Source organism: Podarcis gaigeae (assembly GCF_964106915.1).
Source record: "Podarcis gaigeae genome assembly, chromosome: 5".
Lineage (NCBI taxonomy): Eukaryota > Metazoa > Chordata > Lepidosauria > Squamata > Lacertidae > Podarcis > Podarcis gaigeae.
In genome coordinates, this window is record NC_139681.1 from 6,438,060 (window position 1) to 6,454,295 (window position 16,236).

Below are 16,236 nucleotides of genomic sequence, written 5' to 3' on the forward strand. Positions count from 1 at the left end.
TGGACTATCTATTCACTTTTAAATGGTGTTATATATGTGCAGGGGGGCATTTAGATTAAAAATAAAATTAAAATCTAGTAGTTGGCCACTGTGAGAACAGGATAGATGCTGGACTAGATGGCTTGTGGGCCTGATCCACCAGATGCTCTTTTTGCATTTTTTGTATGATTTTATACTCAGAGACTATCAAGGGGAGGGAGCAATGCATTCTAGAATTTCCAGATAAAGCACTTACAGTCCTGCAACACAAGAAGCCCATATTGAGTAGAGGGCTTGTCAACAGTCACTTGGGCTCCAGAAAAATAAATTAAAACTGGATGATGTCACCTATGTTCATGGTCCCATTTCAAAGATGTACAAGTAAGGTTGGAAGACAGTCTCATGCCCCGTGTGCTAGTGGGATAAAGGGGCAGCAGGGATTATGTCTGGGGTTTCCTGAGTAAGTGTATTTTTTTATTTTTAATATTGTTCACAATCCAAAAGTGTAGTAGCAGGGCATTACCTCATATCACAAAGAAAGCGAATAAGCAATAAATAATAAGAAAAGGAAATGGCAGGGTTCCCCTGAATATAAGTGCATTTTATGCTATAGAATGCTTGGGCTCACATGTTTACCACGAAAGGAGCGCTTGATTTACGGCATGAAATTAGCTGAGTGTTTTGCTATGCAGCTTTGGGGAACAGAGGAGAGAGCTCTCCAACATCCCACAATATGCATACCACAACCAGAGCTTCTCCTCCATCCGGCTGATGAGTACTATCTCTTTAAATAATCACTACAGCAAAATGATGGGCCATAATGCTGAAACTATTTATCTGTGGTCTCAGCGGAGCTGCATGTTTCCAGAATCTGAGCTGTAATCTTTTCATACTAACAAGATAATTCCTAAATTTCCTGCCAGGTGGAGCTACAACATAATCTGTGAAAGAGGAGCTGCTCCTATCTAGCAAACAAACCATTTTATAATGTGTTTAAGATGCTTCTTTTAAGTTTGCAGGCTCGCTCTGTGACACAGACCTTTTAAACAGAGAGAAAGAGGTAATTGTCTCTCAGCACATTCTTCCAATACCAAATATGCCATTTGGCAGATTGCTCCAACTTAAACTTTGTTAGGGCTTTGGACAAACTTCAGCACTTAAGATCTGGCGCAGCTCAGAGAGCATTATGCATGCTGCATACGAAGCCAGGAACTGGACCGAATCTTCCCAGTTATATGTGTCCGTTTTTAATACCCAGATGACAGCGAAAGTTGCCTGGAGGCACTTAGGTAATTCGATGGCAGGATGCCACTTCTCTAAGTAGAAGCAGGGATTCAGTGCTTGATAGCTCAGAAAACGATCTCTGATAGGATCGGGAAACGGAATAAATTTCATCAGTGGCAGCTAGTATCTGTCAGATAACATTTACAGTCACCTCATCTTTGAAATCAACAACTATCCATTTCATTGGGAGGGAAATGGGATCATCTTAATAGATGGTCCTGGTTGCGGACAGGCTCTCAACCTGGTTCCCCCCACCCTGGCATGGGTGGAGCTATTGCCCTCACGCCGGGGTGGCACCACAATCACCCAGGGCTATTGCCCAATCATGTCAAAGGGTGATAGTGGGGGAAAGTATAAAAGTGGCAGCGTGACGTGTGCCAGGCTCCTGCTTCGCGCTGCCAAACACCCACCCACCCTCCCTTTAATTTAGATCCTTTGGCCTTGCTTTGGAGTTTGACTGGTTGCCCGGCTTGAATCGGGGGCCAGGTGGGAATTTTTTCCATTTGGCAAATTGGCACAGGCCCCTTGGTTTTTGCCTACCTATTAGCAACCGTCACAACTTTGTAAGGTTTGGCAGTTAGGCACCGGCTTATTATGAATTGGGGAGGGGAGGTCGGCCATCGCCTGCCTCTCCAGTTCCAAGGGTATTCCGTAAAAGGAAGCCGGGGCCTGGTTCCTGTCCGAAGTCCGCTTGAAGGGTGAGGGCTATGCCAGGCCTCTGGGGACACCAGGATAGATGTAGGCGGGTTCCCCCAAAGCAATTTCCCTTTGGGTGGTTTACCCTTACAGACTTCCTGCGAAGGGGGCAAGAGTCAGATGTAGTCTTGCCAATGCCTAAGGCAATACTGCTCTCATTCCTGCCATCAATAAAGTTGTGGCCAAATTTTTGCCCAAAAACCTTAAACAGAATATCTGTGTCCGTGTGAATTTATTTATCCTAATAGGGCGTTGGCTTGAGGGTCTTGCCACACAACTAAGATGAACTAGGAGCCTGGGCTGGCTTGGAAAATATTCTCATCAGTCATTTGGGATGGGCTCAAGCACGTGCCTTCTCCCTCTGCCCACTGGGCACATTTTCCCCACCTGTGAGATGTCCAGCTATGGGTGAAAAGTTTGCACAGAGCAGATGGGCATCAATTGAAATTCACAATGGTCCAAATTGCACAACTGAATCTATTTGCGCTTTTCGGTCTACATGGGTTGAGCTTTTTAATATATAAGCTTATATACATGTTACACCCATACATTGAGAGGAGAACAGTCCTGCCCAATATATAGGGTAAGAAGGTGCACTTTCAGTGACCCATAGGGCACAACCTTTCTCCAACAGGAAAAACATCCAAAGTAGTCCATAACGAAAGGTCACTGGAGAGCCAGGATTTGAACCCAAACTCTAATTCTAAACAACAACTACAATTTTATTATTTATACCTTGGCCCTCTGGCTGGGTTGCCCCGGCCACACTGGGCAGCTTCCAACACATATAAAAACACAATAAAACATTAAAAGCTTCCCAAGGGCTGCCTTCAGATGTCTTCTAAAAGTTGTGTAGTTCTTTATCTCTCTAACTTCTGAAGGGAGGGTGTTCCACAGGGCGGGTGCCACTACCAAGAAGGCCCTCTGCCTGGTTCCCTGTAAATTCACTTATCACAGTAAGGGAATCATCAGAAGGTCCTTGGAACTGGACCTCAGTGTCCAGGTTGAATGATGGGGGTGGAGACACTCCTTCAGATATACAAGTATACAGCTATACTTCAAAATAAGCCTCACTTACAGAAATGAAATGGATTTTCAAATTAGTTTTAGAACTGAAGTGTGAGACTCCCAAGCTGAAACCCAACAGTCAGTTATGTTATAGGGTAGCCAATATGGCTTAGGTCAGGCTTCCCCAAACTCAGCCCACCAGCTGTTTTGGGACTACAACTCCCACCATCCCTAGCTAACAGGACCAGTGGTCAGGGATGATGGGAAATGTAGTCCCAAAACAGCTGGAGGGCCAAGTTTGGCCATCACTGGCTTAGGCAATGCCTCCAAAGAGACCGTCAGCACAAACGACAAAAATACAGACTGATCATATTTTTGTTTCATGGCGATTTCCATGGAGAAAGACCATTTTATTTTTATTTTTCAGAGTACTAGCTTATTCATTCAGCTGAGGTTACTAGCGAAACAGCATGGCTGTTCCCCTCCCTTTGAACTTGGTAAAGTTTTGGAATTGACCCAGCAATGTAAACACACTCAAGTATGAAAAGTGGGGCTACTATGTCAAAATAGAATCTTCTGTAAACAGACTCCTGCTTCTCTTCTTGATTCAGAGAAGCGAAAATGGGACAGATTTGAATATTTTTAACACTTAACTAACCCCAAAACAAGGGACACGGGTGGCGCTGTGGGTTAAACCAAAGAGCCTAAGACTTGCCGATCACAAGGTCGGTGGTTCGAATCCCCACGACGGGGTGAGCTCCCCTTGCTCAGTCCCTGCTCCTGCCAACCTAGCAGTTCGAAAGAACGTCAAAGTGCAAGTAGATAAATAGGTACCACTCCAGTGGGAAGGTAAACGGCGTTTCCGTGCGCCGCTCTGGTTCACCAGAAGCGGCTTAGTCATGCTGGCCATATGACCAGGAAGATGTCTGCAAACAAACACCGGCTCCCTCGGCCAATAAAGCGAGATGAGCGCCGCAACCCCAGAGTCGTCCACAACTGGACCTAATGGTCAGGGGTCCCTTTACCTTTTTAACCCCAAAACAAAACTCACTACCTGAAATGTCCCTCCCCACCATTGCACATTGCTGCCCGAAAACTCTTCAGTCTCCTTAAAGTAAATCAAAACAAAAAAACCTTCAGAACATTTAATACAGTAATTAATATTACAATGGATATAATGGTAATATTAATTGATATAATTGAGATTCCTGCATTGCAGGGGGTTGAACTAGATGACCCTCAGGGACCCCTTCCCACTCTATTATTCTATTATTCTATGAACATAAGTGTGGAATATTTATAATGCAGTCAAACCAACAACTGATGCTTTGCTAAAAAGGCAAATGATGAGAGCTGAAGATCACAGAGTTTTTCTGTGAGAGACACTCCCACTGTGCCCTGACAGGTGAAGGGCATGACAAGAGATATTGTCTTACCAGCTTGGGCACATCCTCTCTCTGTCTTCTCTTCCTCTTCATCTCATCACCAAGACAGAAATGTGAAGGACATCTGCATGTCTGAGTTCCAATGTTCAGACACCATTTTAAGCTAGACTTAAGTATGTCTTTGTAACTGAATTACCATTTTAAGTCTGCCTGAACAAAGCTACTGTATCTGTTACTCTTCAACAAGTATTCTGGGTGAGTAAATGCTATTTTTACCCCTTACAGGACTGTTTGTGTGATTATTGTCTTAAGGGGGTGGGGTGGAATACCAGGAGAATCCAGTCTACCTGAAACTATCCTGGATTACTTGAATGTAAAGGGATGTACTCTGCTGAACTCGCAAACATGAGGAAGGAAGGATAATACCTAATAAATATGTCCTCTCCTACAGTAAGAAGATCAAACCTATCCATTCTTAAGGAAATCAGCCCTGAGTGCTCACTGGAAGGATAGATCCTGAAGCTGAGGCTCCAATACTTTGGCCATCTCACAAGAAGAGAAGACTCCCTGGAAAAGACCCTGATGTTGTGAAAGATGGAGGGCACAAGGAGAAGGGGACGACAGAGGATGAGATGGTCGGACAGTGTTCTGAAGCTACCAGCATGAGTTTGACCAAACTGCGGGAGGCGGTGAAAGACAGGAGTGCCTGGTGTGCTCTGGTCCATGGGGTCATGAAGAGCCGGACACGGCTAAACGACTAAACAACAACACAGTAAGAAGGGTCGTGTGATCAAGCCAATGGCTTGTCTCATTCATCATCCTGTTCTCATAGTGGCCAACCAGAAGACCCATTGGGAAACTGGCAAGCAAAACTCAAGCTAGCCAGACCCAAACCACTAATTCCAAGAAACAGGTATTCAGAGACATGTTGTCTGGTAGCACATATTACAAAATGGATGCAAACTCAGCATCTTCAGCAACATTCATTACCTGTAGGGGCAACTGGGTGAAAGTATGGAAGGGAAGCAGTTTATTGGCATTGTGTGTCTTGGGTTGGGCAACCTGTACCCCTTTAGATATTGCTGGGCTCCCACTGCCAGCAGCCCCAGGCAATATTGCCAGGGATTAGGGGCAACCACTTCTTGAACTACACATTTAACTTCTGGAGACTTGTGAGACAGAGATGAAATTTGAAGACCTGCCGCATGCATGTGTGGACCCCCTCAACATTTCTCCAAAGCAGATACCAAAAAATAGAGGCTGCCACTGGTAAATACGGAGTGTAGGAGAGGTCTTTGGACCAGGATCAGGAAAATGTAACTGCTGGGAACAATTGTGCTGTTATAGTTGGCAAGGCTGATCCTTTCAACAGCCATCTCTTGACAGTCACACAGTTTATCCAGAGCAAAGGAATGAAATGTGGAGTATCTTTCTTCTCTACCCAAGGAACTGCTGACTTTCCAGTCGCTAAGTACCAGCTGTTGAAACCAATTCTGTCCACCCAGAGTGACTGAATGACCCTTTCTGATGTCTTTGGGTGGTGCAGAAATAGGTGGCCAGAACGCAAGTGAACAAGGCTGCCTTTCAGCAGATTCTGAGTTCATGTCCTGCCAAATGTCATGGGCAAATGCGGGAGTCTCCTCCCAGTCCCTGGTGGGCTTTAGTGTGCATCCAAAATGCCAAATGTTGACCTCAGAGGAGAACAGGGAAGCTTGCCTAGTACTATGAACATCAACTATGATGAACTGCAGGAAGGAGAAGGGGCAGAGGAACACAAGAAGAGCCCTGCTGATAAACCCATGCTACATCTAGTCCAGCATTTAGCTTCCAACAGAGGCCAGTCAGATGCCACCTTGAAGTCCTCAAGCAGGATGTGAAAGCAAATCCCCTCCCTTCCTGTCTGCTTGCCAGCAGCAGATATCCAGAGGAATAAGGTCTCTGAAGCTGGAAGTTTCATTTTAGTGCATACCCACAGACAGACGTATCGTCCAAAAAGCTGTATAACCCCTTTACAAGCCACATCCTCTTGGGAGAGCAAACTTCTTAACTATGGTTCTAGATTCAGGTAGGTAGCTGCGTTGGTCTGACGCAGTCTATATATATATATATATATATATATATATATATATATATATATATATATATATTGTCCAGTAGCACCTTAGAGACCAACTAAGTTTGTTCTGGGTAGAAGCTTTCATGTGCATGCACACTTCTTCAGATACACTGAAATGTAGGATGATGGAGACGTAGGACCACATTGAGCTGCATGACTAGAATCCTTAACTATGGGTTTGTGAAGAAGTATTTTCTCTCACCTGTCCATAAACTACTGTCCATCCATTTGGTTGGATCAGGGCTGGCATGATGCTTGAGAGAGGGCAGCAGCAGCTGCGCTGTGGCACCCAACAGCAGGCTGTCTGTCACTAAAAAGAGCAGAGGCTGCAGAGAGGCATTCTGGGAAGTTGAGATAATGGGCAGTTGAGATGATTGCAGCTGAAGCCACATCAGCTGAGACTTCAGAGAGCTGGGATGTAGGTGATCTGGCACTGTAATATGCACAATATTGAAATGCTTTTTAAAAACGTGTGTGTGTGTGTGTGTGTGTGTGTGTGTGTGTGTGTAATGACAAAACATGACTTATTCTGCCTCTGAGCAGCTTCTGCTCTTCACAAAGCACTGGCTGGCTGGGCTTAACAAACGGCATCAGGAGTTGTTGCCTTGATGGAAGTCTCCAAGGTTACACCTGGTGCTATTGTGGTATCCCACACCACAGGCAAATATTTTACCATCTTGGCATTCCAAACTCCACCCAGTTTCACCACTGCTGAAAAGACATTAGGGATGTGGGTTTGTCGCCACTAATTGCTTCGAATCAACCTCTAATTATGCATTGGCATAAAACCAGATGTGCTCTGAACACAAGCCATTTCCAACCACCAGAGATCACCAGCTGGACATTTGAAATATGTCTCTTGACAATCTTAAGCTAGTTTGAGTTTGGACCTGCCCATAGATTGAACTGGAGAAGCTTCCACCTGAAACCATTTTGTCTTGACAGAGAATGAAGCTTTTCTGTGATTTGAACCTAGAAAAAGACGTGCAAGCTCTCAAAATGTGACCTTCACAGATGCTCCTTCTCAAATTCTATTTTGTTTTTCATACAGGCACAGATTTTTCATAAAGGCGCAAATGCTATTAGTTACAAGCTGAAAGTGAATCCTGGCAAAGCAGGAATCGATAGATATGGAAGTTTCAAGGAACAGTATATAGTCCAGATATTGCAAGAAGAAGAAGAGTATGGATTTGATATCCCACCTTTCACTCCCTTTAAGAAGTCTCAAAGCGGCTAACATTCTCCTTTCCCTTCCTCCCCCACAACAAACACTCTGTGAGGTGAGCGGGGCTGAGAGACTTCAAAGAAGTGTGACTAGCCCAAGGTCACCCAGCAGCTGTATGTGGAGGAGCGGAGACACGAACCCGGTTCCCCAGATTACAAGACTACCGCTCTTAACCACTACACCGCACTGGCACACAAGTCAGGTGAAGACTTACGCAGGTATCTAAACGACAAGTACATTCAGTTGTTATAGTCCTCACATGGAGATGGTCCAAAGTCATCACCATGGGATGGCAACTCCATGTGAAGGTCCTAAAGTTTGACCGTTATTTACCATGTGGTTCAATAAAATTTTGAGGCAAGAGTCAGAAGGCAGCAGTGCATGAAAATGTTCTTTAAAATGACTGTACTAGACAGATTTCTGTTACCTGTATTACATTTATTTCCCACCAATTTTCCAAGGCAGGCTTCTTCGAAGCCTAGATTCCTCAGCTTCCAAGCATTGACCAGAACTGCATAGCTCCATCAAAGCACAACAGACACACAACCAATCATCCCCAGAATCTGTGGCAATGTGAACAACAATTGTTGTCATTTAAGGAACCCTCAAAGGATTTTGCAGGAGAAAAATCAATCTCTATAAGACTGAAAACTGAGAGAGAAGCTTCTCCACTGATCACTACACTTAAACCCATCTCTTATCTCAATGTCTTTCCTTGAAATTACCCATAAATTCATTTGCTAAGGAAGAGAGACACCAAATTTACTTGTTCGTTCTAGGTAAAATTTCAGTGGGAACATGAATGTCATGTTGTTGTTGTTGTTGGTTTTTTTTAAAAAAAAAATCTGATTTTTAATTCTGAGTGCCTCACCTTTCATCTTAAAGTGTTGCCTACTCTTTTGGAGAGCATGATGGGGTTCCCTGATCATCTTGGCTTCTAAGTTGTATTTTGTGTTGTGTATTATGTATTTTGTGTTTTTATATTCTAATTTTATGTTGTGAACCATCCTGAGAGCTATGGATAATGGGCAGTATATAAACTGAAGAAGAAGAAAAGAAAAAGAAGAAGAGAAGGAGGAGGAGGAGGAGGAGGAAGAAAAAGAAGAAGAAGGAACCAATGATGAAGAAGCCAACATCAGGGATGCAGATAAGGGTGAGGGGCCCATGGTTCCATTTGCACTGTCAGGTGAGTCTGGGGTGTCTGAAGAGGGATAACATTAACCTGTAAAAGCTATCTACAGCCTGTGGCACTTCAAATTTTCATGGGGAGAGGTCCATGTTTGACTGCATGCTCACCAAAACCAAACTTCCCTGCACGAAGAAAAATACAGTGGTGCCCCGCAAGACGAATGCCTCGCAAGACGGAAAACCCGCTAGACGAAAGGGTTTTCCGTTTTGGAGGCGCTTCGCAAAATGAATTTCCTATGGGCTTGCTTTGCAAGACGAAAATGTCTTGCGAGTTCCTGCAGTTCCCCCCCCCTTTTTTCTAAGCCACTAAGCCGCTTATCTGCTTATCTGCTAAGCCGATAAGCTGCTAAAAGCCACTAAAAGCTCCTAATAGCGCTAATCCGCTAAGCCGTCAATGGGCTTGCTTCGCAAGACCAAAAAGCCGCTAGACGAAGAGCCTCACGGAATGGATTAATTTCGTCTTGCGAGGCACCACTGTAGTGCGTTGTCAATAAGGCTCAGGTGAAGTGCTCCCCCAGATACCCTCGCTTTTTTAGTGCAAGCTTCTACTACAGCGATGTAGTCCAGGGAAGGTTCTTGATTCTGCTGAATGTATATATTTGCTATGTCAAAAAAAACAACAACAACAGGGCGGGTGCAACCGAGAGAATCAGAGGAATGTAAGGAAATCAAACTTGCACTAACTCTGCTGATTTTTAGTCACAAGAGGGATGGTAATACTCATATGGAAAACAGGAAGCAAACTGGTCAAGGACCAAACTCTCTCCCCCCCCCCCCCGCCACCCCAGACAAAAAGAAATATTTTCATAAAAGAGGGTTGGCCTCTCCTGGCTGATGCCTGATCCTGAGCCGAGCCAAACTGTTAGTTCAGGTGGCAAGTGGAATCAGCTAGAACTCTGTTTGACGTTTGCTCTGCACCCTCTGCTACGGTTTGCCGTATCATTTTCCCTCCAACGCATTTGGGCTGTTGACAGTAAGAAAAACTAGGAAAGAGAATTTGGAGAATTACAGGGGTGGAGAGAAGAAAAGAAGGTTGTTAAATGACCTCCCGTTGGCATCACTTGCTAAATAACTAGCAAGCATGAAATGCGACAAGATTTACAATGTTCGGAAAACCTGCTATGTAATCAGCAATGATTCATATTGTAGAAAAATAGAAACAGAGAATGAATTTGGGCTGGGCGAAGAGGAGGCTTGCTCAAGAAAAACACACAAACATTTTTTCTCAACTGAGACAAGCCGATTACACTGAGAAGATCAGGGGAACATCTAACTGGAGACACAAGCAAGATATTAACTGAGACCGGATCAAGAGCAACACCAAAATTAGTCAAAAAGGAGAAACAAACAAATTACGGAGAACTGGAAGGTGGTCTTAAAAAATTATAGCAGCCACAGAGGCAGCTGGAATGGAGAAAAGTGGGAGGTCTCTTTCCATAGAGAACTCCTCTATCTCACCTTCTGACACATCAAAGGGTATAAAAAGAATGGTGAGTCAGAGAGACAGAGACGGTGCTAAATTATCCTTTCAAAACAGAGGACGTGCAATCAAATGAATCAGAAGCCTTGTGCAGATGGTCATGTTTAAGGAGTGTAGAGATGGATATTGGCAGGGCTGGACCTCCTGGGTTCTCACTTCCACATGTTCTAGGGCTCATGTGCAATTTGGCTGATACAGAATGGATGCACATTTTGCATAGAATAGGAAGCTGTGCACATGGGGTCTTAAGCATGTGGTGCTAGGTGGCATGATCCACAGGGGGCAGGCCCATGCATGCTCAGGTGCAAGGAGCACTGTAGGGACTACAGTCACAAGTCACTATAGGCCGGACAGAGAAAATTCACCAGTCTTCTACCCTACACATATTTATATGCAATTTTTGCATAATGTACACATAGAGAGTGATTTTTCTGCATGTTCTTTTCACCAGTATATAAATGCTTACGCCCACTTTACATTTTATATGCATTTTTGTACACGCTACTTGGCTGAGAATGGGACCACACCATTTGGAGAAGGCCGAATTCTGAAGGATACTTGTGTTTCGATTTGTGTGCTCTTTTGGAAAGTGTGACTGCGATAGGTTTGCCTTTAAATGTGAACTGAACTGGCTTCTTCTCCATCCGTAATTGTAACTTGGAAATCAAAGTGAGGGGACTGAGAGTCAGTTGGTGGGAAGGGAAGTGGCTCCTAAATTTCGCACCCTGATCTGCATTAACTAAAGATTTTTATTTTATTTTTTGGATTCAGGCAGAACACAGCATCCCTTGGTTATTTGCGAGACAAAATTTTGGATGTGAATATTGTTGTCCACTGATGTAAACAATGATGATGAACCATTCTTATGGCTGGTTCGATCAGCTTCACTAACTCTTGAACGAACGTGAGCAAAGAGAAGAGAAAAAGACATGCGCATCATGTTGCGCACTGGAAAGCTTTGCCAGTGGTGCTTTATTTTCAGTGGGATCCACATTCCCATGGAAGAGGGGGTCACTAGTGGCTCCCCAAAACCAATGAGCTTGCCCCCTCCCCCCATTGCTGGACTCCTGTCATTGACATATACAGTATTTTTTGCTCTATAAGACTCACTTTTTCCCTCCTAAAAAGTAAGGGGAAATGTGTGTGTGTCTTATGGAGCGAATGCAGGCTGCACAGCTATCACAGAAGCCTGAACAGCAAGAGGGATTGCTGCTTTCACTGCGCAGCGATCCCTCTTGCTGTTCTGGCTTCTGAGATTCAGAATATTTTTTCCCCCTTGTTTTCCTCCTCCAAAAACTAGGTGCGTCTTGTGGTCTGGTGCGTCTTATAGAGTGGAAAAATACGGTCCTTTTCCAGATAATAATAATAATAATAATAATAATAATAATAATAATAATAATATATTTATACCCCGCCCATCTGGCTGAGTTTCCCGAGCCACTCTGGGCGGCTTCCAATCAAGTGTTAAAAACAATACAGCATTGAATATTAAAAACTTCCCTAAACAGGGCTGCCTTCAGATGCCTTTTAAAGAGAAGATAGCTGCTTATTTCCTTCACATCTGAAGGGACGGCATTCCACAGGGCGGGCGCCACTACCGTGAAGGCCCTCTGTCTGGTTTCCTGTAACCTCACTTCTCGCAATGAGGGAACTGCCAGAAGGCCCTTGGCACTGGATATCAGTATCTGGGCTGAACGATGGAAGTGGAGACGCTCCTTAGAAATATACATTGCCTCCTCCATGCCCCCCCCCCTACACAATCCCAGCCAGCGGTACAGAAATTGGTCGTCTTCCACATACCAGTCCGTATAGTTCATGTTATTTTGCACAACAGTTGTTTGGGGAGGCTGAAAGAATCTTAAGAAATTCTTCTTCCAGAGCTCAGCTCCGAAGAGGAAAATATGCATTTGCATCGAAAGCAGCGAAGCCACCTCAAAGTCAGCCCCAAAGAACAGGCAGGTTTTCAGTCCTTGCCTTTGGCTGTGGTCTCTTAAGTAGCACCAGAGGGCAGAGAAGTGATGCTCAGGGAGCAACTGAGAGGCTGAGCAGTGAGCTTGCTCCATTTGGCACCATGCTGGCTGTCCATTTCCAGGCTACGTTAGCAGGAGTTTCTCTCTGACACAAAGTGCCACATGTTTAGTCATAGCTGCAATTTCAGAGTGCTCTCCCACAGCACATGTACTTTGCGACATTGTTTACTTGGGAGACGAAGCTCGCTGAACAGAGCATTAAAAATCTGCCTTCTTCTGTGTAAAAGAGTGCTAAGACATGCCTCAAGGGAGTGAACTTCATCTCTGGCCATTAGACATGAAAGAAAATGTATTTCACAGCAAATTAGTTTGTTGTGCTTAATATGCTACCAGATGCTTTGGGACTTTAAACAAAGAAGGACTTTCTTCCTTTCTGGGTAGTTCCAACACTCTCAGTAAAGCAGCTTTTGGTTTTTGTTGAGGTTGTTGTTGTTTTTATACAGCCAAGACAACAAATCCAGCGTCATACCATCCCTAGGAAACTTGAATGCACACACAAAAATAAGATGAATGGGATACAATATTGACAGCTGGGATAGCTCAGTCAGTAGAACATGAGACTATTATTCTCAAGGTTATGGGTTTGCGCCCCATGCTGGACACAATAGTCTTGCATTGCAGGGGTTGGACTAGATGGCCCTTGTGGTCCCTTCCAACTCTACAAATTCTGCGATCCTGTCCCTGATTACTTCCCATTTTAAATAGCTACATCTGTACCTATCCTTTCATGTAGTAACTCCCTACCTGCCCACTCCTGCACTTTACCAAGCATTAAAAACAAACAAAAAATACTTAAAGTATTAGGGATAAATTTAGATTACTGATCAGGGTCCTGGACAGTGAATAGCAGGTACCCATCATAGCAGCAGGTGGCGATGTGGTCTAAACCACCAAGCCTCTTGGGCTTGCCGGTAGGAAGGTCAGCAGTTCGAATCCCCGTAACAGGGTAAGCTCCCATTGCTCTGTCCCAGCTCCTGCCAACCTAGCAGTTCGAAAGCATGCCAGTAAAAGTAGATAAATAGGTACTGCTGAGATGGGAAGGTAAACGGCGTTTCTGTGCACTCTGGTTTCCGTCATGGTGTTCCATTGCACCAGAAGTGGTTTAGTCATGCTGGCCACTTGACCTGGAAAGCTGTCTGTGGATAAATGTCAGCTCCCTCGGCCTGAAAGCGAGATGAGCGCCACAACCCCAGAGTCACCTTTGACTGGACTTAACCATCCAGGGTCCTTTACCTTATACATATCTCTTACCAGCCACAGATCTGGAGGCTTGTTTCAAGCAATTAGCACTTGGAGCCATATAAAATCCTTTGTCCAGAAGCTATGGGGCCACATGAACATGTTCAGGATGGGCAAGGAAAGTTATTCAGTTCCCCTGTTAACCATGCAACATTTGCATCCAGGAGACTGTCTCCCATCATTGCATTAAGAATGGATTTGGAGTGTCTGTGTGTGTACTGGTTAGAGGACTAAGACTTGGGAGCCCAGGGTTCAAATCTCCCCCCAGCCATAAAGCTCAGTGGGCACTGCCTCCTCTCAGACTGACCTACCTCACAGGGTTGTTGTGGGGATTAAATGAAGGGGGGGAGGAATCATTTGCACCGTGTTGAGAGTCTTGGAAAAGACGGTGGAATAGAAATGCAACAAGGTAAAGGTAAAGGGACCCCTGACAATTAGGTCCAGTCACGGATGACTCTGGGGTTGTGGCACTCATCTCCCTTTACTGGCCGAGGGAGCTGGCGTTTGTCTGCAGATGGCTTCCAGGTCAAGTGGCCAGCATGAGTAAAGCAATTTCTGGTGAACCAGAGCAGCACACGGAAATGCTGTTTACCCTCCCGCCAGAGCGGTACCTATTTATCTACTTGCACTTTGACGTGCTTTTGAGCTGCTAGGTTGGCAGGAGGAGGGACCGAGCAACGGGAGCTCACCCCGTCGTGGGGATTCGAACCTCCAACCTTCCAATCGGCAAGCCCTAGCTCTGTGGTTTAGACCACGGCGCCACCCGCGTCCCAATGCAACAAATAAATGACAATGTCTACATCCTTACTAGATATGTCACACACACAAATATATAGATAAATCAAAAGGAGGCCATCATAAAAGCAGGAACTTCTGACTGCGTGCACCTAAGTAGTCAGACACCTTGGTGGCCAGCCATCTTCTTCCCCTGCCTGATGAGAAGCCTGAACTGACCCAAGACAGGGACTCCACATTCCCCCAAAGGAGGACTAAATGTCCCAGCACACCTGTGACATTAATCATGTCCACTCCTGCCAAGGTGAAAGGGGTGTGAGTCACACCATGTTCCCACCCGGCAGGCTGGGACACGCATTCCCTCGGGTGTCTTGGATAGGTGTATGATGTACCAAGGAAGTGGGGCAATCTTTTGCTCCCATCGGCTCCCTCTTCTCCTGCCCCAGAGAAATCTAGGGACCTCGCAGCCGGCTGGTGGGGAGAGGCAGTGATGAGAAGTGCTTTGGGTTTTGTTTCGTTTGTGCACAAAGCACTGATCCTTTATACATACAGGTATTCCACGCATCCCTTTCAAGGGTGAACAAAATGATGTGTTTTTGTTTTGTTTTTTTCATTTCCAAGGTAAGCTTTGGAACTAAGTCACAATATGTTTAATGAGCCTTTGTCCAAAGTAATGGTGAATGGCCTGAGCCTTTGAAATAGCTGTCAACTGTACACAATTGCAGAGCTTTTAACAACTCAATATCTAGAGGTTTGCCTTGTACTAAGCATAACTCTTTTCTTCCCATTACTGACATATTCATTACCATATCTTTAAAAAAGCCAGCCACTATTTACTTATGATGTTCTGAAACAATTTATACCAAAAGGGGTCAAATTTAATGGCCACATCTAAAGAAAATATCATAAATAGAGACAGTAAAAACAAAACAGAACTGCAAGATTTAAGACACATACGCTCATAATTTAATGTTTGACAAAGCAAAGCATTATTCCAGGGCATGAGGTGCTGATGGCTCAGAGACAATCCCTGCCGACTCACGGAAATGCAGCCAAAGATTAGAAAAGCAGAGTTTGAGAGACAATCAGGAAATAAGCAGTTTGGCCACAGCTGTCTCACAGAAACGGAAGAAGGGCATATACAAAAGAAAAAGAGGAAAAAAGATAGCAACAGAAACTGTCAACATGAGGAAAGGGATGAATGGAGAATTTAAAGCATCCTGGAAGGAAGATATATCTGTTGGAAACCGCCCAGAGTGCCATGGAATAATAATAATAATAATAATAATAATAATAATAATAATAATAATAATAATAATACATTATTTGTCCAGGCATATAAAATAAGCCAAATTGGAAAAACACGACACCTACCGTCCCAGGCCTGGGATATGGAATCCTTCCATCATATTGCACCCAGCGGTGGTCCACACTCTCCTTGTGGGCATAATGTCCATTGAAAACAGCTCGGATATCAGCCATACTGTACACACAAACAGCAGAGCCCTTGAATACAGAGCTGCAAAAACAGAAGCAAGTCGTGAGTGCAGCGTATTCAGCTCAGCACCTGAAAACAACCGCTGACTTCAAGATCAATTTACGTATCAAACTTTCAAAGCGAACAATTCCTTCTTCTTTTTTGCATGATAACAACAAATCCCCCCATAAGTACATCAGGGACTTTTTGGTGGGTGAAAATCACATGCTCCATCATTTGCATATAATAGGAAATGAACCAGGTCAAACTGGTCAAATTCAATATACTCAACAATATTTACAAAGTTTCAAAAAACCACCACTGCTTTTAAAGACAATCTAGATACACATGTGAAAGACTTTCCTGTTTGCTTTTGTCAAAGTCCCTCAAAAAT

The 16,236-nt window shown here is 44.4% G+C and overlaps 1 protein-coding gene across 1 annotated transcript in view; it reads right to left on the reverse strand.

Moving 5' to 3' along the window:
* SEMA3D (semaphorin 3D) overlaps positions 1–16,236 on the reverse strand; it is a 174,388-nt gene that overhangs the window by 34,971 nt on the left and 123,181 nt on the right. The window contains exon 11 of the mRNA XM_083738746.1: positions 15,740–15,884. Within this exon, the coding sequence (XP_083594872.1) occupies positions 15,740–15,884 (145 nt within the window). The remainder of the gene's footprint in view (positions 1–15,739; positions 15,885–16,236) is intronic.